At 43.3% G+C, this 24,379-nt stretch overlaps 1 protein-coding gene across 7 annotated transcripts in view; it reads left to right on the forward strand.

Moving 5' to 3' along the window:
- The window catches only part of BMPR1B (bone morphogenetic protein receptor type 1B), a 259,567-nt gene extending 238,692 nt beyond the window's left edge, over positions 1 to 20,875 (forward strand). For all 7 annotated transcript variants that reach the window (XM_030023205.2, XM_030023212.1, XM_030023217.1 and 4 more), the window contains 7 exons: positions 3,389 to 3,485; positions 4,292 to 4,430; positions 9,655 to 9,847; positions 10,282 to 10,579; positions 12,914 to 13,089; positions 14,482 to 14,612; positions 16,953 to 20,875. In XM_030023205.2, coding sequence (XP_029879065.1) covers positions 3,389 to 3,485; positions 4,292 to 4,430; positions 9,655 to 9,847; positions 10,282 to 10,579; positions 12,914 to 13,089; positions 14,482 to 14,612; positions 16,953 to 17,078 — 1,160 coding nt within the window. In that variant the 3' untranslated portion in view covers positions 17,079 to 20,875. The remainder of the gene's footprint in view (positions 1 to 3,388; positions 3,486 to 4,291; positions 4,431 to 9,654; positions 9,848 to 10,281; positions 10,580 to 12,913; positions 13,090 to 14,481; positions 14,613 to 16,952) is intronic.
- Positions 20,876 to 24,379: the final 3,504 nt, after the last annotated feature.

Consider the following 24,379-nt stretch of genomic DNA (forward strand, 5'->3'; position numbering starts at 1 on the left):
CACACAGTCTCCACGCCTCAGATTTCACTGCAGTTTTTACTTGGATAACCGTAACACTGTGAACTGAAGGGACCTGAGGAGGGAGGAGAACCTCCCCTCCCTTTGATATGCTGACTTGTCCCTTGAACCTACTGGGTGGCATTTTCAATGCACTCCTCAGCACGGTCCTGCGGATGGCAGAGTGAGGGGAACGAGTGGTGGAGGAGGGGGGAATCGCAGGAAAATAACTGAGAGGCAGCTTAGTATCACCAAAGACCCTCCTTTTGTTGCCATCTCTCCCTTTGTGCTGCTCACCACTGACACCAGCAGCACCACTGTTTTCATACAACAAAACTGTTAACGTGCTGTGTGCTGGGCTTCGCTATTATCGACCAGCCGAGGTATGTGAAGAAGCTTCCCAAACCTCCCGCATGTTTGTTTTGCGCTCCCCACACCGTGTTCCTGGTAATCGCTCACCGCTGCCTCCGCGGAAGCTACTGCTTATTCTCATAACCCCACTGCTTGGCATGTTGCAGTTGCCAAGTAACATAACACTAAAAAGCACGGGACTGGACTTCTTAAAGGACAGAGTATCTCCATCACGCAAACTGGCACCGACTGGTACCCACCACAGTCTTCGCCACAGAGCCCACGAGCCAGTGGTTAAGTGGACTCTCAGCTGAGCTGCCCCATCCCTCCGCCTGGTCAAGGAGGTGCCAAAAATGGAGCAGGGGAAGGGAGGTTTGTCCTGCTGCGCTGTGGGGAACAGCCTGGGCTGTAGGAGGAGAAAAGAGTTGGTCTCCAGCAGCACCAGCCTGGCTCAGCAGAACAAACGGACATTACTGGTGTAAGAATGGGGACATGCTTTTAATCTTGTGTTGTCCACACAGCCAGCAGGTTTATGAAGTCCTCAAATGAGCAAGCAAATGAAATTCTGCCAAAATGCTTTGAAAATACAGGAAGTATTTGAAAGGTGAGACAATAGCTCACTTATCGTCAGTATTGCCTCTCATCGTACGTAGCCAAATAAATATAAAGACATATGGAAGTTATTCTCTTCTCCTGTGAGAGCCAGTTGCATGCCCGTGCTGTGCATAGTGAACCGCTACTTAAGCTATGTTAGCCGACGCTGCCAGCATGGGGGACATCACCTACTGCAAGAGCGTAAGCATCACTGCTGCTGCAGTCTGCATCAGCTGCTCCCAGCACTGAGATCAAGACACATTCCTTTATGTCTTGCATGCTTTCCTTGCACTTGCTTCACATAATTGCATTGGGGTACCAAAAGTTTTTGCAGTGTTGGAGTCTGAAGTTTGTTTCAGAGCTACACAGCACTTCCAAAATGCCTTCTGGCCTCTGGGAAAATCAAACTGCATTTATTTACTTTTCTGAATGGGAGAAGCCCGTTAGAAACATTGAGCACGGGGCCTGGATCATTTAAAATTATTGGAATTTGATTAAGATTTCAGCATCTTTGTCACCCCTCTCCCAAATGCACGTACTCAGATGCACACAGACAGCATGAGCAGTGGGCGCTTTACAAGTTCTGGTAGTGCAACACTTGGTGCCTGTGTAAACGTGCAGACTTCCATGGCTTTGCTCTCTGACATATACGAGTATGAGCAGGGTCTGAATTGCTCCCTCTGCATCTGACATCAACATTCATTACTGCTAAGCACAAAAGCCCAACTTCCATTGTGCCTTATTCTGTGAAGTGGGAAAACCCTTGCTGTGGACAGATATTCAGGTTTCTCCCAAGTATAAAAATCCCACTATATGGTCTGTGTGCCCTATTTATCCTCTCCTCAGCTGATGGGCTGCGACATCTTAAACTGTTACATACCGTGCATTTTAGAGGGAAATGGCTGGCCGACACAGGCTGCTTACAAAGCGTGAACTAGAGCTCTTAGCCCTGCTGAGCAGCCGTCGCTTTCGCGAGGGAGGTCTGGATTCCCCGGTGGGCTCTCGGTTTCGGCTCACAGCCCACTTGGAGTGGCAGGCCAGGTAGAAATCTGCTGTGGCAGGGAGAATGATGGGCTCCAGTGTTTTCTTGATAGACATCGTGTCAGTGTCCCCTTTCAAAGGCATTGGCTGTGTCTTGAGTGTTTACATTGTTAATGCTCCTGGAGCAGGTAATGGCAGGTTAAAACATGACCGGTGTGATCAAAAGGTGCGTTGGTTGGTAATCTCTGTTTGTAGTGGAAAGGGGAAGGAAAGAAATAGTTTGGGGGCAAAAACAGAAGGGGAAACTGGATCTTTAAACTAAAAGAGCCTGACAGTAAACCAAGAGTCCCTTAGGAATCTCCTTGTCTCATTACCCTTGTAAATCTGAAACGTAATAGCGCCGTTCCAGGATGAGTCGATACGGATAGATTTCTTGCATTTTACGATGTGTTTGGCATTAGCGTGAAAGATGCAAGACAGCCAGGCAGGGAGAGCTTCAGAAAACATAGTGCTCATTTGCATTATACCAGATAGCGACTTTGAGAGGGTGGTGTGTGTGTCTGCATGCTGAAATACCATAATTTTGAGACTTTGGGAGTTAGGGGAGGTTAAAGAAAAATAGTGCTTGGTTTCTTCGTTTTCAGCAGAGGAGCATGCATGAAGGCCGGACTCGCTTGCCTGAGTTGAGAATACACATTTGGAGATTAATGGTACGCTTTGAAGGAGAATATGAGTCTCCCATGCAAAGATTGACTGAAACATTTTAACGGTTTCTACAAGTTATTTGACACATTTCATTTTCAAAGTGTTTTACAGAACAGCTGCTGGAAGGATAGTGTTGCCCACCATCATAGGAAGGACTTGCTGGCACACAGGGCTGCTATAGAGAGAATGGAGGAGAAAATTCCTGCTCGGGTGTTTAAAACAGGATCTGAGAGACTGATTATTCTGCAGTGATAGAAATATACCTTCAAGGCCTTTAGTGGCCCGCCTTCCTGGGGGTTGGATGGTCCGCTGTGTCTTCCCTCCTAGGATAAATGCAATACTTCATTATTTTATATTAACTGCTCGATAGGACGCTACTTAATAAGAGTGATTTAAGATAGAGGCAGTAATTTTTCTATGTCCTGGCTGATCACTTAGGTTAAGACACAGACTATGGGTCTTAATTGATTTTTCATTCAGAGCCAAACAGGGGATTGCAAATCAAGGCAATGTTTTGCCTGAGTGAGGGCTGAAAACTCAAGTGAGCTTTTGGAGGTGCTGGTTCTGCCCTGGTCAGTGAGGGTCGAAGAGGAAGCGCACAAAATGCCTGGGGAATCCAGGGGTATCTTGCACAAGACTTCAGTAGAAAAGAAAGGACACGAACTTGTGCTCGTGGCACTTTTTAAGGCGTGTGTGTCTTTTGATACTGACTTTGTATCTCCCTTTCCAAATTTTCCACCATCCTTGTTTTTCACCCCAGACTTTGCTGAAGGAAACATTCACCATAAGGCCCTGCTGATCTCAGTGACTGTTTGCAGCATACTTCTGGTGCTTATCATCATATTCTGCTACTTCAGGTAAATAAGGAATATGTTACTAGCTTGTTAATATTCCTCCCAACATTTATCTTTTTATAGACTTAGGAATTTGAAAAAAATTGAAGGGGACCTCGCGGAAAAGAAATGAGAAGCTGTAATTTTATGATGAGGAAAAATGTGTATTTTATTCATGCTAGTCACAGGTATAACTGTGTGATGTATTTCATATGGCATCTTTTGCCCAACATGGTAAAAAGCCATTCAGGTAGAAACACAGATTATGCTTTACTGAGACTAAGAAAGCCACAGGACAAATTTTATATCGGGTAAATAAACCTAAGGCTTCTGAATGCGTTTATGTGGTGAAGAACTGATCATAAAAAAGAGAGGGGTACAGGAATGTAAGTAAATGTGCCTAGAATGTTATCATAATCTACATACATTACATTTAAATAATTTGTCACATTTTTTAAATAGTCCCAGATCCCATGACCTTACCTCCTCTGGCTCCTAAAAGAACCACTGCAGTCAGTAAAATAAAACTGTGTATTTACTTGGTCTGTGTTTTAAACATATTTAAGTTTCTGAAAGAAAAACATTTGGTTGCTTTGCAAACTTATACCAGATTGCGCGGTCTTTGTGTTTTATACTTAGAGTTTTGATGCTGAAAACAGTTGCTAAAAATAAAATAGAAAATTTTGGGCAGCCAGTCCAGCATATTCCTCAGGGAAGCAGAGGAAGCTGTGAGTCTATAAAGGAAGCAAATGTGAAGGACAATGTGCGTTATTCATTGCACATGTGTTCATCGTATTCAAAGCTAATTTCACTTTCATGTAAAACGGCAGATACAAACGCCAAGAGACGAGGCCCCGCTACAGCATCGGGCTGGAGCAGGATGAGACCTACATTCCCCCTGGAGAGTCCCTGAAGGATTTGATCGAGCAGTCCCAGAGCTCAGGGAGCGGCTCCGGGCTCCCTCTCCTGGTAAGGAAGCGATATTGTTTTTATGCAAGTTTAAAAGGCAAAAATGAGTAGAGGGAGAAGACTAAACGAGGCACAAGAAATTACATTTCTGTGTCCTCAGTTGTTGTTTTAGGTTTTTTTCCTCTCCCAGAAATGACAAGGATTTAAGCTGGAGAACAACTGCTTTAGAAGCAGGAGACTTTTTTTCATGGAGACTAAGTGAAAAAAGCTTAGTTTTTTTTTTTACCTCAGCTCTTTTCTTAGTTTAGGTACCATAGGGTAAGTACAGGCTAATAGAGCTCACAGAAATTCATCAGGATTTACCCCAGTATACAGGACAGCATCTGGCCCGCTGATCTTATTTTATTGCTTTTTATGTGCAATACACAATAGCATTTCAAACACTGACACATCGTCTTTATGTAAAGGGAACTGTAATTCATCAAACCTGGAACCTTTTTATGTGTAGACTTCACTTTGCATTCAGAAGTCAAGAGCGAATTATTTTTCCTTGTAGTGTGGCAATCTCAAAGGCTAAAGGCACAGAGATAGAGTTTGTGATTATTTCTGAACTGACTCCAGGATGACTAAGCCCCCTGAGCTCACCTGCTGAGAAGGCAGAAGTTTTGCCTTCTGTGGCAAAACAGTTCTGTTCACCAGGGGTTTTTGTTTCTGGGGGTCATCGTTGCTTTTTAGCACTGAAAAAAAAAAAAGCCAGGTTACTTATTTAAAACACTGCCTCTGACAAAATGAATTCGATTTCATTTTCATTTTTCAGAGATGATATGTCCCTCCTGTCTCCCAAACCTATTTGTCTGTAGTGATCCTATTACTGTAGATGTTGTCCAGTTTCCAAGTACTACGTACTATCTATCTGGTTTTTGCTCACGCATCTTTTTTCTACACCCTAAAGAAGAAATAAAATGAGAAATTTTATAATTTCTTAAAATGAAGCAACAGGCTGAGTGGTTGGTGAAAATCTGACTAAACTCAGTTTGTTCTCACAGGAGTAAATGCTTAGAGTCCCATTTAAACAAAGAGCTGACTTTTTAAAAAATCCAGTGTTCTGGCAATTAACAAAGCTATTGAGAAAAAAAGCCAAGCTGCCAAGTGAGTGCTGTGACTAGTACTGAGCATGGAAAACCCACGGTTATTTTTCTCTGTTGAGAGAAACTCCATCATTTAAGTCTAGGCTTTAAGAAAGCTCTGTCATATCCCATACCAGTGTCCCTCTAGAAGCCATGAAAGGGGAGGGACCATGCTTACAATTTAGGACCATTCCTAATGAGTGCTTTCACTTGATTTAGTTGTGAGGGGTTCTTGCTTTTTTTGCTTTATTTTTTTGCATAACACCTGCCACATCAGAGTCTTGGTCTGTGCTTGGTGCTCCTACCTGTTACAGTGACAGAAATAATAATTTAAAGCAAACACAAGGAACTTGGTGGTTGTTCTCTGAGAGGATGTGTTTCCAGCAGCCCACATGGGTAGCAGGTGCCCTGGGACATCTCGTAGCAGTGCATGGCTCCATACTCCATTCCAGGATGCCCTTGAGAGAAAAAAGCTGGAGCAACGCTGGTTGTGACCGCTTGTGCTTTATGCCTTCCTCTGTCCCAGTGAGCTGGTTGAAGATGGGATCTGTGGTCTTACTGATGTCCCCAGGTCTACTCTTGCGGTGGACAGAAAAACTAACTTCTGCTAATTAACTGCTGTAATGGCCGAGGTGGCATCCCAACTGGGTTGTTGCTCAGTAACTCCCAGAGCTGTGCCGGTGCTCCGTGAAGCAGAAACCATCCTGTCTTCTGCCAGTGCTCCTCTCTCAAGCCTGGAGACTTTGCAGCCGCTGGACCAAGTGTTTTTCCTGAAGGCACTCTTTCCCCTCTCTCTTTGCCTACGAAAATGCATATGTTTTTCTCCCAGACTTTCCCTTTAAGTAGTGATTTTCTGTGGAAGAGAAGAAAAACGAGAGCTATAATGAATCTTGCACTTGGTAATAGATGTTTGCTGCATTACCCAGACAGCTACAACCGCTACAGGCTCACTAGAAATGCACAGATTAATACCTCTGGGCCCATGCCTGAGACAAGTATATAGAAAGCGCCTGGCAATAATGCTCTAGACTTTATTGCGGAAGAGTTTGTCTTTAACTGTATTATTTCTTATGCAAAGACCGAAATATCCAGAGTTATTATTTCAGGAAAGTAAGATGCAAATTTATTACAAAATGTCACTTTATGCTAAACAGTAATGTTTTCCTTCTGTGCAGAACATTTATTTTAATGGATACAAATATTATACCAAAACCAAGCATTAACCAAGATTTTATCGATACTTTGACATTCAGCAAGCGTTCTTTCTCCTGACATGTTTGTACCTCTGACAGAAAAGTTTGCTGCAGGTCAAATGCTGCCAATCAAATTTTAAACCAAGAAAAAAATAAAGTGAGCTGTAAATAAAAGCTTTGAGCCAACAAACTGGGGTACACAATCAAGTCTGTGCAAGCAAGGGGAACCCCATTGGCCTTGACAAAGCAAGAAGCGTAGGCAAAGCTGTTGGCCCTGTGAATCCACATACAAAATCAGGGAAGGAGATTGATGCTGGGGACGTTTATTTCAGTGGTCTGTATGAAGAGTTTGCTGAATTACAGTTTGGTCTCTACCTTTTCACGTATTTTTTTCCTAATTCCTCTTCCAATGAATTTCGCTTTTCAAGGGACTGCATCCCAGCCATAAGTATGGAGTTCTCTGTTCAAAATATTGAAGTTAGAAAAGGTTGGTTTGTCTGAATTTTAATCTGCAGTAACTGAACACATTTAGCTGAACATCAGAAAAATAGAATGCAGAAAGTAGAAACGGTTGGTAACTGGATTGATTCCAGTCAGGAAGAGGAAACAAAGGGCCATGTAACCTTACCTGGCTGCTCACAGAGCTCAAGCAGCAAAATATACAGGTTTGAAAAGAAATAAAAAAAACCCAACCCCACACAGTGTAAATAATTCACATGAACACATCATTCAGCATGCTTATGAAATCAGTTCATCCAACAGTTTTGATTAACTGATTTGTTTTGGAAATTGTAATCAGTTTATGATTCAAGAAAGGGCTAAATTCCTTAAAATAAAATAAATTGTTCATAGGAAATCGTTTGACCAGTTCTAGCAAGAGGAAACCAGGTTAAGGCCCTTCACATAGTATTCTGCCGCCTGAAAACCCATAACAGCAATGTGTTTTTCATTTTCTTAATGTAATTTAATAAGGAACTTTTCATCATTAAGTATTGTAATTCCATGTACTTTATGATGCCATTACATATATTTACACAAATTAAGTTATTTGATATAACTGCATTATTGTTCAGGATGCATTTTTAAAATGGGCAAAATAGAAAGCAACAATGCTAAAATGACATTACAAAATGTTACAGCAAAATACCAATGTAATATAACTATTGTTCAATCACTACATGAGAGTATAAAAGAAAATAAATCAATTTTAAAAATTAAGGCTAATCTCTGTTCTTGGCTTTCACTGATGTTAAAAAATAACAGCACTGAAGCCACCATCTTGGAAGTCTAATAATACATTGCAGGGCTGAAAAAATGGAATTCTGTTTAAATGACAGAAGAAGAAAGCTGGGACTTTTGAAATAGCTTTGCATAAATGCCACTGTATGTTTTTCTTCTTTAAATTGTTTAATATGAAAACCAGTAATTTATTTACAAAATAAATGGTAATAGACCTTACCTAATAGATTTTGAGTTTGTCTTTGGACATATGTTCATGCTGCAGCGGGATTGTGGCAGTCCTGCTCTGCATTACCAAACTGGTAGTTTACACTGGACCTCCCAGGGAGAACAAAGGAAGCAAATTATTTTAAAATCAAGTTTTAATAATTTCTGTCAGCCAAGACAGATTGTATTTGGGACTACATGAAATGCATATGATTTCATAGGTATTCAGGCAGTGCACTGCAATAAACTGCTTGAAATTTGTATATGGATGGTGGAAAAACCGAGAGACCTCGAGTTTGCACTTGTCCAGGTTTTGCCAGTTCCTTGGGCCAGGTGAAAAACCCTTGCATTGGAGGCTGTAAAGTTATTTTCTTTCAAAGTCTTGTAAAATCCTACCAAACCAAAAATCATTAGCTGTGGATTGAACTGGCAATACTGAAGCCCAAAAGGGTGACATTTTAATCTTCTGTTATACTAGGGTGAGGCTGAGTCAACCACGAACACCAGTGGGTTGTGTTGCAGCATCTACTTGAGTTTTTATTTGTGAACTTTTAAAAATACATGATCTGTGGAAATGCTCAAATCCTATGAGAATATATTAGTCTCCATTTGTCCAAGATTTTTTGTAGTCATAAAAGCTTGTTAAATGTAGAATCAGTCCATCTGCTACATGGGGTCTGCCATCCTTATGAAGGGTATCTCTGCAATGCTGCTGAGTACATTGAACTTCTGCTACAGCTGCACAAATGGTTTGACTTTAGCATCAATTCTCAGTATAGCCACTGGCGAAGCTGGTACGGACACTAGAAAAGGCAGATTTAAAGCTGTGCTTCCATATCTTTGGAAAAAAATTCTTACTTTTTATTGCTATGTGAAGATGATTATCAAAATTAATGTAGGCACTTTCTAACACCAAATTTGTATTTTGAAATTATTAGGCATGGGATTTTCAAGGAAGTTGGTAGGAAGCTGCTCTCAGTAATTCTGCTAGTTTTAGGGCGATTATATGCTTTTGGCTCTTGTGAGCCCTAACCTTGAGTCTCAACGGTGTTGAGTATGTAACGAACATCCCTGTTTTAATTAAAAATGTGTTACCTACCCTTTTGGAATTTGGTTTACGTTGGGGTGCCCAGCAGTGTTTTCTGTCAAAGCTTTTCCAAAAATAACAAAAAAATTTCCACAAAATGGCAACCTCCCACAGGAAAATAAAAATTTCAAGGTTAGTAGTCAAATGTTTCCTTCACACAGACTGATTTACTTTCTTGAGAGGCCACGGTGTTTTTTGGGAATGTATGGAAAGGCATCTTCACGGTGGCAGGAATGGCCTCATTCACACTGCGTCCTGGGGGAAACGGGGAGCATCCGCATTGTGGAGCTTTGCCGAAATCCACGTTGCAATGGTTGTGTATTCCCCTTTCCACCGGGCTTGCGGCGTGGGAAGGAGACACAGAAGGAGGGAGGTGAACGCAGAAGGTATCTGCGGAGCAAGTTGTAACCCCCCATCTTGGCATTTCACAGGTTCAAAGGACCATCGCAAAACAGATTCAGATGGTAAAGCAGATTGGAAAAGGTCGCTATGGAGAAGTCTGGATGGGAAAGTGGCGTGGCGAAAAGGTAGCCGTGAAAGTGTTTTTTACCACGGAGGAGGCCAGCTGGTTCAGAGAAACAGAAATCTACCAGACTGTCCTGATGAGGCATGAAAATATTCTTGGTGAGTGACATTAAAGAGAATTATTTGATAGTGTACACGTTTCTTAAGTTTAGTAATTTTGTATTCGCTGTTGTCTGATGCCCTTTCCTATGTGCTTTGTCACCTGCTGTGCTCTGCAATTAGCCACCCAGCACTTTTCAAAAGAAAGATGTTTCAAGGATTGCTGAAATATAAATAAAAGTTAAAAAATAGTGGGGTTTGGGGGCTGTTACTGCAAACACCACACGTCCGTTTCTGCCACCTGGATTTCCATATCTGGGCTTTCTGAAAATATGTTAAAGGCTAGAGGTGAGGCATAGTTCCATGAAAGTAAGATTAAAGAAATTAAATACGTTATTAAAATAAAACTATTGAAGTGGCTGACAGTCCAGAGTTCTGAGCAGTCAAAAAAAGCCCAAGAAGTATTAATTTGAAAATCTTCTTTTTCTTTGCAGGATTCATTGCCGCAGACATTAAAGGTACAGGATCTTGGACCCAGCTGTATCTCATCACCGACTACCATGAGAATGGCTCACTTTATGATTATCTAAAATCTACTACCTTGGACACAAAAGCCATGTTAAAACTGGCTTACTCCTCCGTTAGTGGCTTGTGCCACCTGCACACTGAGATCTTCAGTACTCAGGGCAAACCCGCTATTGCCCACCGTGACCTAAAAAGTAAGAATATCCTGGTGAAAAAGAACGGCACCTGCTGTATAGCAGATTTGGGCTTGGCTGTTAAGTTTATCAGGTGAGTAGAAGTGAGGAGGGTGAGGAAAAGTTGGTAAATCAGATGCAAATGCTGGTTTAGTTGTTGGCTGAGCGAGCGTGCACATGTGAGTCGGCACCAGTAGTGTATGTGCATGCCTTTCAGGCAACCCTTATCTGTACGTGAGGTGGGACTGCCTGTGTGAGTGAGAATGTCACGTAAACACATAATGCAGGTGTATAAATAGTCACTATTTTATTATTGAGCACATTAGTAGCATTTGCATAAAGGTTCGGTTTTCATCACTTCTCCCCCTCAATAGCAATCTGAGTATTGCTGCCACATGCTAAAAGGACATAGCACTGACAGGTTGGAGTCATGTCAGTAAACTTGTCGCTGAAGCTTTCAGGTTGTCTGATCGCAAGATAATTCACTCACAACTTGTATAGAATAATTCTAATCATTTGCACAAGTTTCTAATTGGTATTTATTGAAAAGTGCCCCATTTGGGCTGCCTTTTGTTTCATTTCCTACAAATCAAATTGCCAAAGTACAGATTTGATTTTTGAAATGGCTTTTAAATTTGATTTAAAAAAAAATGGTTGTGTGTTTAAACAACTTAGAGCAGACGAGTAGGACTTACTCACTCCTGGGATTTGTAAAGGAGTCATCGCTGTCTGACAGCTCCATTCAAAAGGAGCTTGAGCTCTGGGCACTGGTCCTGCTGGTGGCGACATGAGTTAGGAAGTCTCTGATTTTTCTGCACGCAGAAATGTGGCCATAGACTGAAGGTTTCCTTTTCAGAGGTCAGCTTTGAAACCATGCACTCCCTGAAGTATCAAAAAAGATTTTAAGAATTCTGTACAAATCTTGACCTGAAATTATTCGGAGTGTAAGGAATGGCAGTTTTTATGTGCTCTTCTTGCCACTCACTTATCTACCAGGTTTCTTGGTGAGGCTTTTCCTTCATGAACCTGACCTTTGTTTAGGAGATGAGAAGGAATATTTTTACTTTGAGGAACAGCGGCCTAGAAAACAACAGCTTGGAAATACACTATTTGCTGTAGAAGTTTTGGGGAAGAAATTCACCCTTTGCAGATACACCTCTCCTGACAAGTACAGAGGAGCACACTGCTTAGGAATGAACTGAGAGGAACTAGGAACTACCAAGTGTTGCTATAAAAGAAGGTGAAATATGTATTCATCACAGTCCAAATGGAATTTACATTACATACTCAGCTTGTTTTCATACTGAATCCTTCCTTAGACAGCATTTCTCAGGCAATGACCAGGAACAGAAAAAAGTAGTTGAAAGGGGTGTGCTCTGCTGAAGCTAATGAGTTTAGTAAAGTTCTCTGCATTTCTCATTTTATTTGAAATATTGGAAGACAGTGCAGGTCACGAGATTTATGTTACATTCTTGGAGGCATACAGAAATGCTACCAGCATATGTATGATTTAATGACTGTGTAGGTGACTGGTTGTACCTCAGGCTTGGCTTTATTTGTCATTTTCGTAACTGTAGGTGAAGAAAATTGCTGTAGGTGAAAAAAATTACAGATGTTGTATAATTATTCTGTGAGATTTTGTTGCATCCGTCACATTTAAAATGTTTACATTTTGAAGGTGGGGAAAGGGAAACAGACCTTTCTAAACAAACCACAATATATGCCATATATTAAACTTTTAAAAACATTAAAACTGATACAGCTGAATTTGAGTTAAGAAAAAAAAATAAATCCAGTCACGTAATTAATAGGAATTTGCTTCCTGTTAGATATACGTTGTCTCTTCTGGTCAATGTGTGAGGTGTGACACATTTGTTTAGATTTTTTTGCACATTTACATCTGTATGTTTACACATCTTGATGTGTAAAGGTTGGACAAACGTAACGCATGCACAAAAAATAGTTATCTTCCTTGCAGATCTGATTTGCTACAGCTAAGTGATACTGCCCCAGCTATTTAGTGTCCTCCATTAATTGCTAAGACTAAAGCATTAGGTAGTGGAGTATGTTAAGAAAACAGCATTTAATGAAGATTTGATTGTTATCGCCAGCATTAGAGCTCAGGCTAATGCTAATGAAATCTCGCAAATGTTACAGCATCCCTGTTGAGTCTTATCTCCATTGTGGTTCTGCATTTGAATGCTTAACATAGCCTCAGGCGGGTCAGTCTTTTAAGGAGGGTTGCCTTCACACTAAGAGGCTTTCCTTGTAAGAATTGTTCCATTAAGTTTATGCATTACTTTTGACCTTGTTTTGAGAATGGATGTGGTGTGAATTTAGTACTTCTTCCATTTAAATTGCTTTTCTTTTCAAGCCATTTTATTGCCTGTTTGATGCCTTTTTTTTTTCCCCCTTCTTTTTCTTTTAGTGATACAAATGAGGTAGACATACCTCCAAATACCCGTGTAGGAACAAAACGCTATATGCCTCCTGAGGTGCTGGATGAAAGCTTGAATAGAAATCACTTTCAGTCGTACATCATGGCTGATATGTACAGTTTTGGACTCATCCTTTGGGAGATAGCAAGGAGATGTGTTTCAGGAGGTAAAGAGCTGGGAGATTGCTTTTAATTATGTCAGTGAATCCCATTTATAACCCAAATCTTCCATTACATCCTTTTCTCTGGGTAATTGTTTTTACTGTAATAAACAAATGTGGATAAACCATACAGGTAACTCTCTTAATGTCCGTTCTCTTGTTGAAACTTATTTTAAAGCATCAGCCAGTGCTATTTCAACAGCAAAGATTTAGTCTGTATTTTAATGGCTCGTTTGAAGGCAGCAGATGCCTGCACTGAAGAAGGAATATGGAACTCATTTGGGGGCCTTTTCCAATGGCAACACATTTTTGCTGGACTGGGGGTATTCAGCTATTTTAGCAGAAAGACAGTAGTGATTTCTTCATTTTGTTAGAGTTAAATAGGAGGAGGAGGACAAACAATTTGGGGGTATGCTGTGCCACTATTTAAAAGAAATAATCTGTTTACAAGACAAGTAGAAAAAAAAACAGAGGCAAGTGGCACTTATTACATCGTTGTCATACCAGTGATGTGCTTCATTTCCTTCTGATATCAGGCATTCAAGCGTGAGGACAGCAAAGGTAAAGCAATGCAGCCAGCTGCAGACTCGGGGCATAGATCCATCCTCATACGCGTAGGCTATGTGTGCTTTCTGCATGTAGAGCTCAGTGCAGTGCAAAAAAATGATGGGTGTTATTACCTCTATTTTGCCACTGAGGAAAGTTAAATGCAGAGAAATGACTTGGCAGCCATTACGTGCCAGATTGGTGGCAAGTAAGAGTACAGCATGTCTCTCGGGTCTACGCTACCTTCGCCAGACTTTATGGGTCTTTAAAGCCTGCAGTATTGTGCTGAATGCTCGCTCCATGCTTACCCTAGAGGAGCTGAATTTCACTGATGAGCAACATGATGCCTGTGTTTACAAATTGGTAAAGCGTATTGCAATGATGTGATGTAAAATTTGTAATATTGTTGTCATCGTTGCTGTGCTCAAAGAACGGTACCTTGCCATGTTCTGAAAAGGCACAGAAATGCTCTTTAATATATACCAGGTCCACTGATAAGAAGGAGACCTAATTCAAGGTTAATTCTCTGCCAAATTACTCTGATACAGGCCCTATGCTAATAGTTCTTTCTGTGATAACTTACTGGAGATTGCTGGACTGGGCAGCAGTGGTAGGAACTGTCTCACCAGGCAAGTAGCTATGCTTTCAGATTAAGATACCCATCCAGTCTTTACACAGCAATGGTTGCATTGGAACTTGACTGTGGAATAAACTTCTAGGGCAGGAATGTCCTTTTAAGGAGAAGTACATATAATTGTTGAACAGTATGGTCAATCTGTTATAAAATGAGAGGGGAAGAGGGTAGTGGAAGGTGTCTTCTGCAAGTGATGGGCAACTAACTGTTTCTTTCAGGAATAGTTGAAGAATACCAGCTTCCGTACCATGACCTTGTGCCCAGCGACCCCTCGTATGAGGACATGCGGGAGATTGTGTGCATCAAGAGACTACGCCCTTCATTTCCCAACAGATGGAGCAGTGATGAGGTATCATCCCTCTTAAAATGCAGCCTGTGTTTTTAATCAGAGTGAGTGAGGGAGATTGACCCAGTTCTGCATCATTTTGAGCAAGGAGGAGCTTTACCACTGGCGCTCACACCAGTCACAGTGTAACAGGGCTTGGGAAGGAGCACGACATTCTCGGATATCCCCACTGAAGGTTTCAGAACCCCGGAGGCCATAGCCTACGATATTTGCAAGCGGGTTCCTTGTGTGCTGTCTACCAGATCCCACAGCGATAGCAGGCTGTGCTCAGACCTTCTTAGTCTCTCTGTTTTCCTCTTGCACTCATTTTGCTTTCCACTCCCAGCATTAATAGCATTAAATCAGTGGCTAGCCAAAAATTTTGAAAGAGAGATTATTTTGTAGTGTATAGTGCAGCGGCAGCATACTCGGTGTACTGGCAGCTGCTTCAGAGTGATGTGTGGGCTGTAATTCCAACCTTTTCTTTTTTTTTTTTTAAAGAAGGAAGTATCTCCTATCTCTTTGAAATGAAATAAGCATACAGCTTGTTTGTGATCACAGGTGTGCAGGCTTGGAAACATGATTTTACCATGATTTTATGCTAACGTGAGCACAAGATACTAAGTTGCACACTTAACGGTATTGTTATGCAGTAGTACTGACCACAGCAGCTGGGCTGCACCGAGGAGCACCGATCGTTCGCCCCTTTACATCTTGCAGAAAACAGTGCTCATGTACCTCTTTGCGTTTTAGCAAACAGGGCTACAGGTATGGCTTTTCAGAGGAGACGTAGGATCCAGAAAATGCTTTCCAGAATAAAACGAGGAGGTGAGAGGGCTGGGGGAGAATCTGAACTCTCTCTGCTGAGCATCTGTAACGAAGCAAAGTTGTGTTCATGGGATCAGAGTCAAACAGTTGAGGTACCGCAGGCAAACCGGCCGACTGCTCTTGAGATGCTATGGAGAAAGGGTCATTAATCATGTTAATTGGTACAGTTTAATGCTGTAAAGTTTTCTACCATCGCAGAAGACAGCTGCCATTTGGGAATAGCAGTGTGTAGATGAATATTCTGCAGGTAGATGAAAGATTTAGGTGGCATGAGATGTAGGCAATTTGGGAATGTGAAGGAATAATAAAACAACCTCCCTGGGAAGCTCGAGGACTTGTGCAACAGCCAGTGTGGGAAGATCTAACTGAGACTTACCTGCCTCATCCTCTCCCTAGCCAAATCCCTCTGAGATTTCAGACCGGGAGTGGAAATACTGGAGGAAGCACTGTTAGTATTGATCCTGGGAGGGGCTTTTGTGTGGTGGCACGTGGTGTGTGTTTGGTCTGCTACCACACGTATCGAGGATCAGGGGGGCTTGTTGAAATAACTGTTCTTGATTAATTGGTTAGCGTCATCAGTAATCCCACTTCAGGCATTCTAGCAATGAGAGGCAAACTTGTTAGTGCATAAAACCATGTGTATCACCAAAACGCGTTTATAAAAATTGGCATTAATCTGAAATGTATTAGGCTGGTCTAACCTCGCAGCTAACTGCTGGTGGTGTTTATGCTTAATGCCTTTGAGAGTCTGCACTGCTTCTGGGCCAGGAGCCTCATGAAAACGGAAAGCGAGTTGGGTGAGATGGGAAACTTCTCTTTTCCTGTTTTGGCAAGCAAATCTTCACGCAGCATAAATCCGTAGGCTGATGGGGTCATCACCCAGCTGTGGTGGCTTACGTGCTGCTTCATGTTTGGAAGAAGGTGGTAGACATAGAGCAGGATGTATGCTCCTTTTCCAGGATGGCAAAGGCAATGCCGAGATGCTGGCAGCAAGAGAGTTGTTGCTGGGAGCTGGAGGAGGGTCTGACTATGTTTTGGAAGCGAGCAGGGGATGGAGCGGGACAGGGCAGAGCTGAGCCGGGTGCTCGCAGGTGGCTTTCCAGGGAGGGCGGCTGGGCAGGAGCTGTGGGTGCGTGCTGACCCTGGGCTGTACCCCGGGGGGCCAGTTGCTGGCTGAGGAAAACGAATTCCACTGAATTTGTACAGCAAAGGGCTCGCTGTACAGAGTCACGCTTGTACAGGTCAGGCTGCGTGGATTTGGGGAAGGGGAAAGAAGAAAAGTGCTTTTGTTGAGCGTACAGCCAAATCTAGACTATAACTTGTCATAAATTATAAGAGTAATTGCCATGTTTGAAGAACTCTCTTTAATATACAGAAAACAAAAGCTCTTGAAAAGTGATACCAGCCAGAACGTTGTCTTTTTTTTGGCTGCCCTTAGAAAAGACCTTTTCCCTTCAGTTTTTCGGCATTGCCACCACCTGCAGTCTCCTCTTCCACTGACCCAGGTGGGACTTTCTCTCCCGTTTCTCTTCGCAGTGCTTACGGCAGATGGGGAAGCTGATGATGGAGTGCTGGGCTCACAACCCTGCCTCCCGGCTCACAGCCCTGCGGGTCAAGAAAACACTTGCCAAAATGTCAGAGTCGCAGGACATTAAACTCTGACTCGGCCAGAGGCAGTTCTTGTGAAGGCCCATGGAAACGGACTTTCTCGTGCAGGCAGAAGTCCTGAAGAGGTATCGAAAGTCTTTGGTAATAAGTATCTTGAATGCAGTCATGCTTAAGAGCAGCTGTAGGTTCGTTTGACAGCTTTTGAGGAGACTATCCTTTGCAAAAATCGGCTGAATTTTGACATACAAGATTGGAAGAGGCTTGTCTGCCCTTGTTTACACGGGGAAATACAGTTTTAGTAACTGGTTTAAGATTATGCATGTTGCTTTCCGTGAAAGCCACTTATTATTTTATTATTATTATTATTATTATTATTGTTATTATTATTATTTTGACTGTTTAAAAAGATACTGCTTTAAATTTTATGAAAATAAAACTTTTGGTTAGAAGTAAAAAAAGATGTATATTGTTACATTGAAAAAAAATAATTGGAGGAAACTGTGCTGAAAGTTGAAAGCAAAGCGACTTTTTCATTTATAAAGAGACTATTGCACTCCAGCATTTAAAACAAGGACAGTGGGTCTGTGCAGCTCAGAGGAGCTGTAATGGAAACCATTCTGAAAGCCGTCTACCTGCGGAGATGACTTGTCGTAGCCCTGCACGTGCAAGCAGTTCTCATAGTATAGAGATGGAGCCCAGTTACATCCCTGCCATCGTTAGCACAGCTGGCTGGGTTCCTGTGGGTGACTCGTCCCAGGGGAGGTCGTGCTTTGCTTAAGATAATCGGGAGCTGTATGAATATGGTTCGGCGTGACTTGTTTGAAGAAGCTCTTCATGTTTCCAGGAAATCTGATGGGGTATGGTACGAGGATGATAAACAAGTGCCCCTTTTCTTGGCTTTTTTTTTTCCTTTCTTTCCCCCTACTGCAAAATGAAGTATTTTGTGTGTGAGTGGAAATGAAGTACACATTTGGATCCGCTGGTGAATTTGAAACTGCTGTGACCTACATACACAACCACTGAGTAAGAGGAATTTCCTTGTGAGAAAAAAATTATTCACTTGCTCTTCGATCTGTGTAAAAGTGAGGTATCCATCTACAACCACAGGAGAAAAAAAAAAAAAAAAATCTGCGTTCCCTTTTTTAAGGGAAAGTGAAAAAACTCAAAGAAACCCCGTTTGTGGGGTGGCAATCATTTTTCTTTAAGCGTAAGGAGACCTGGTGCCTCCTGGCCACAGTAGGAAGCCAACAGGGAAGGAGCGTGGGACTTGGGTGGGCGGTGAGAGCTGGGCACGGGGGCCGGCATTGGGCAGGTGCCTCCAGCCCTTCTCCTGCTGTAGCGAGAGGCACCCCAAACCAAACAATTTGGCTCATGCTTCGTCTGCCTTACTATTTGGAGTGTCCTTCCAGCAGCCTCCATGCCTCTGGGAGCCACTGCACGGTAGTGACAGGCTCTGCTGCCAAGCTGGGGCTCCGTACATCGTGGTTTCCAGCAAGAGGAGCTTTTAGGGGAGAAGAGAAATGGGAAACATATTTACCATCTTTCCCCGTTCCTCCTTCCTGGGGCCACAGCAGTTGCTGCGATGTTAAAACTACAGAAGGGGAAATGAGAGGTGAAATATTCCCTGTGAAGTATTTTCTTTGGAAAGGTCTCTGTTCTTCATCAGGTTATCAAAGCTGAGCTGTATGGGAGTTACCAGTTTGCCCTTTTTTACCCTTCTTTTCTTCTATTTTTTTAAAATTTTTGCCTGCCTATATCCTGTTTCACTAGGTGGTGTTCAGTTTAATTTTGAAATAAGTCCTTACAAATGCTGCTTTGATTATGCTAAGCCTATTTCAGAACTGAAATAATTGCCATGCTGGATTTAGCCTCAGCATTTCTGTAATGCTTCTTTTTTCCCTTTTTGGACAAAACTGATTTATTTGTGGTAGGTAGGTATATAATTGGGGTTTAACTTCACAGCTCCCTGAAGGTGTTTCTAGTTGGAAAAATTACCATTTTATACTTTCAAGCTAACAGAGAAAAATGCACAGGTTCAAGAGAACCAGCAAGACCTCCATGATTGTAGGTGTTAAAAAGTTTAATCAGAGGATTTTCATTAATTAGAGTGCTTTTTCCACAGTGCAGTTTCCCTGCCTGTACCCAAAAATACCGAGCAATACAAAAAGAAAATCTCCGAGAGGTTATAGTACACTGAAACCTGGCCCCAAGAGAGGCGATGCTGGTTTCCTCGGTCCTTAATAAACAGCGTGCTTGCGTGGCTGAGAGCGGAGTTTGCTCCTCTCTTTGGCTGCCTTGGTTTGAAGATCTGTGGCCCAAAATGAGAAGGACAGCCCAGCCTCTCTTCACCTTTTTGTCTTAGTGAATGGAGCCACAGGGTTTCTACTCTTAACTCCTTTCGCCTTCATGCCCTTTCATAAAAACCAGCACAGCCCCGAGGAACAGGGGTTTCTTGGCTCCGACGAAGCAGATGGGACCGTTGACTTTGGCAGCGGTCAGGGCAGGCTCGGTCAATCCCATCTCCGAGCCCGGTCCCTGTGGGTCCCGGGTAAGCGGTCGTGCAGCAGGGGTGCCTCTTCCCTGCCATGTTTAGGTGTTTTTTCACATCTGCTTTCCTCAAATAGATTTTTTTTTTTTAATTTTTTTTTTTTTTTCCCAATATTATCATGGCTCTCCCCAGAAATGTTTTGGAGGGTGCTTTGCTGGCTGGTGGACGTGATGCACACGATGCCCCTGGCACCTGCTGTCAGTGTGTTACAAGAGAAAGGGCCAGTCGCTGGTTTTCTGAACAAGTCTTAATTTTTTGGTCCAAAAGAAAGGGATCTAAGATACTGATTGATAGGTTACATAAAGTGTGTATGTTAAATGTTCAAGTTTATGTGTTTTATATATATATATAAATATATATATATATATTCAGTTGAGAGTCTGGAATAACTCCAGTATGTGGATTAAGAGTAAACTATTATGGATGATAAAGCACTAAATAAAACATAATATTTATTTGTGAAAATGCATAAATGACAAATCACTGCAACGGTGCTATATAGGAAAATAAATATATATATATATATGGAGACACACTCTGAGAAAGCAAAGGGTCTGCAGTTGTATAACTAGTGCCTGCCCATTTTCTCTGAAGACTCAAAAGGCCAGATATTGCCCTCAATTCTCCTGCCCACTGTAATCGATGCTATTGTAAGGGGATATTCCTAAGGTCAGAAAACAGCCTAAGGCAAGCGTGGAAGTCGTTTGTTCTAGCACTGTGACATTCGAGTTACCACTTGCATGGCTGACTTTCTGCAGCATTCAACATGTAATTATTATGGTTTCAGCATGTGCAGTGACTGCAGGTTAGTACATTTATTTTGCCAGATGTGGCCTTTTAATGTCACTTCCAGGTTTTGGTAGTTTCACAGTGCACATCAATGAGGGCTTGGAAGTAGGTGATGAAGATGATCATGGCTTCAGTGCCCGCAGGTCTGAAAATCCAATTTTCAAATGTAAATCACTGAAGGAAGCTTAGTTTAGTGACTTATTGGCATAGGTAAAATGGCATAGGTAAGTGGGAGAAGGGGGAAAAAAACCCAAAACAAAAAGAGGAGAGATGCCATCTAGCAACTGCTATCCTTTCTCTAGCACAAAGTTATTTCTGTTAAAGAAAAGGTTGACAATGTAAAGACTAAGAAACGAATTTGTGTTCTTTTTTGAGAACCAGTGCCTTATTAAACCTGTAAATACTGTAATTAGAAAACCTGGGGAACAAACTGTGTTACGTTGTATTTGTTCAAATTGTATAGGGTTGTTTTAACATTCCCCCCAAATAAAATTGTTTCCATCTCCATGAAAAAGATTGCTTTTACTTCTATTTATTTTTCATGTGCTTGAAAAGCACCACCTTTGGGTTTCATTTCACTGGCTAGATTATTTTGACCGTGCCTCACTGTATTTATTTATTTTTTTTTATAAGATTTTTCCTGAGCAAACAAGTAAACAGCAAGATGTTGCATATGTTTCCACTGGCATAAAAAAGCATCACCCCTTTCACAACTCAGTGAAGAGAGAAATGGTAATTAAAATAGTGTTATCACTAATAGAGCAGTCACTCGCATTTTGTGGTTGATTATGTGAATCTTTAGAAATTTGGCATTCGCATAAAATTTTTGTGAGCCCCCCCCTTCCCTTATTTCCCCCACATATTTATGAATTGTGACTACTATTTTTAATAGCACATAAGGCACAGGAGGTAATCTGTGCACAGACTGAAGCTAGATTTTCCAGCCCCGTGCTTCAGGAGAAAAAAAGTTGCAGCCTACATACACCGCATCAGCTGAAAGGCGGCGTTGCTTAATGCTGAGAGACATTGGAGCATATGTATCTCTACATATAGAGAGATATTTGTATGTATTTGTATTTACGGCCTGAGCTCTCCTCTGGTTCTGCAGTGCCGTGTTGCAGCACGCAGCGTTCAGCTCAGCATTTCCTAACATGTAATTACCTTGCCGGTTATTTTCAGAGAAGTGTGTAAACAGCATTTTTTCCTTGAGCTGCATCTTACCGCTGACTAACACAGACCCTGCAGCCCTCCTGTTTGCCCCAGGCCATCTGTGATCAGTGGCGGAGTGTTGCAGTTAGTCTCCAGCAGCATTTCCACAATCCCTTGGCGAGGCCATGTCTAGGTGGGAAAGCCCCATGCTCGCTGCACGTTGTCCCTGGCATGTCACTGTATCCCATAGTTTTGGGGCTGTTTCTGCCCCCCTTGGCTGCACGGTGCTGAAGGCGATTTGGTGCTTCAGCACAGCCCGTCTCAGCTGCACCTTCTCCAGCATGCTGCTGAGATAGGTGTTTCTGCAGCTGCCGTCTGTTCCCCCCATCCTGCTTGCTTTTTCCCCTGACTTTCCAGGTATGGCTTTTTTGGGGCAGTCCTAGACTCTGTTCTCATTTTCTTTCCTCTCCACCTTGCTAGGTGCATGGCTACTATTTAGCCTTGGGCTTAGCTACCCCTATCTTCTGCAGCTGCAGGCAGCACTGGCACTGTTTCGCTTCCATTTGAGGTTGGCAGAGTCGTGCTACTGTGCCCTGCCAAAACCAGAGCTCTGCTTCTTCCTGAAACACACCAAACCATGCCTTTCACGACCTGGGAAGGAGAGTTGCAGTCCCACCTTCAAACACAGAAGCACTGGAGCAGACACTTCCAGGAGTCTCAGGAAGAACAGCTAAAGGTGAGGTACCTGAAGGAGAAGTCCCTGAAGATAAGGAGGGAGCTGCTTGGCCAATGCAAAGACTGCAGGCTGTGGCAGACCCAGCCCATGGGGGTGTCAGAAACCAAAGGAAACTTAAGTTCGGCAATACATGTAGACAGGGTGGGAATAGTGGGATGGACAGAAAAGAGCTTGTCTCCTGTGAAAGCTAAGTATGCAAAGGGAAAGGCAGACAGACACCAGGAAATCTAAATGGAGTGACTGTGTCCAAAGTGGGCATCTTAATTTTGCAGAAACCAGCCCTGCCAGCAGCTCAGCTCTCTTTAGCTGTGGGACCATGTGGTGGCCAAAGTTACCATTGAAGAAATTATGCCTCGTGTCCCTTGGGATACAGATCCTCCCTTCATGTCATAGCTCCAAGTCCTCTTCATATATAATCTACCTCTTCCTATTATGGGGAAGATAATCACGAAATAATAATAATAAAAAAAAAGAATAGTTCTCCCTCCGTGTTGCCAAAGGTCCAGTGGCTTTTGGATGGAGCAAACCTGTCACTGGTGCTTGGCCGCAGCTCTGTGCCATGCTCGATGTACTTGAGCAATGCCCAGTATTTCATCCGGACTCGGGGCATCAGGGCTTGGCTCAGTAACCTGCCAGTCCTGCCAGTCCCCAGCTCCGTCCCCAGTAGCTGCAAGGGACAGCTGTCTGAGCTGGTACTGCAGGGCTGCCCGTGCCTGCCCTCCGGCAAAGAATTGCTGCCCGTTAAGTGCAAATAAATTACAGGAGCCAGTGGGCATATATTGCCTACATCCCAGTTTTAGCAGAGAAGCCAGGGAAACGGAGGAGCCTTGTGTTAGTGACACACTTCATTGCGGAGCGTTAAAGAAGCCAGCGGGGTCCCATGCTCAGGGAGAACGGCCTGAGCAGTTGTCTTCTGCCCACCGTGTAGCTCGCATTAAAAATTGCAATGGGGGGGAAATAAAATAAAGCTACCTTACACCTTGGGAAAAGCTTGCTGTAATCCAAGGGGATGGGTTTTCAAAGGCCTGCCCTTTTCCAGCTGGACTGCAGGGACTCGCAAACCTGGCAAATGCACTTGTTGCCACATTCTCGGCTTTTGGGCTGTGTGCTGTTTGGCTTCGTACGCTATCGGAATGCTTCGGCTTTGACTTAACCTTGACTTGCCCCTCGCAGGGAGAGCCGCTGAGCGAGCACGTTGCGCGGCCGCGCTGGCAGGCTGCGGGTCTGGCGTATGAGACGGCACGGGCTGAGCGTTCCTCGGCATGGCACAGCCGGAGAGCCCGAGGGCCGGCAGGCAGCCCTGCACCCCCAGCGCGTGGGATTGGGATGGCGCAGGATGGGATGGTGCTGCTGGGATGGGATGGTGCTGCCCTCGGCAGCGCACAGGCCCCCGTATCGCCTCCATCCCGGGCAGGATGAGCTCCTCAGCCCGGGGCTGACCTGCTCACAAGGAGCTGGCTGTAGGAGACGACTTTTTCCCCACTGCCACCCCACACCTCAGGTGGGAGAAGCAGCTGCACGGCTGTGCTGGGGAATTGCCTCTTGCACCCCAAGAAATTTAATAGTGAGCACAACAGGGCTAAGGTGAGAAGCAACCACCATCTCTGACAGCGGGGAGCGGGTGCAAGAAGGGTGAACTTCAGTGTTCGGGCATTGTATGCACCTGGCTAAATCGGACATAAGCAGGTATTGCTGGACAAAATCACCTCGCCCAAGTGGCATTTAGTTTGCCTCCCAGGCATTTGCGACGAGCCCAGCGGGCTGCTCCCCTCTCTAACAAAAAGGCTGGATGCAGGGAGGGGAGCTGAGCTCAGCAGCTGAGGACACCTTTTCTTGCCTGTTGCTTTTCTCCACCTTTGACTGCGGCCACGAAATGCAAACCTGAGGAAAACTGTCTGGGGTGAATCCTCCTGTAGCTGCTGAGGTAAAACCCCATGGGGACGCACGAGGATTTACGAAGTGCAATGAAACAGCCTCCATGGGCACGTGCGTGTCATGAATGAATGGTATCTTATGAGGCAGACTACATCACAAGGAGTTCTTGTGTGCAGAAACCTTCCTTCTGAGCAGGTAATTTTTTTTTTAAAAAGCAACTAAATAAAAGGCTCCTCTTTCCTTCCAAACTTCCAGGAA

Source organism: Aquila chrysaetos, chromosome 1 (assembly GCF_900496995.4).
Source record: "Aquila chrysaetos chrysaetos chromosome 1, bAquChr1.4, whole genome shotgun sequence".
In the NCBI taxonomy this organism is placed as follows: Eukaryota; Metazoa; Chordata; class Aves; order Accipitriformes; family Accipitridae; genus Aquila; species Aquila chrysaetos.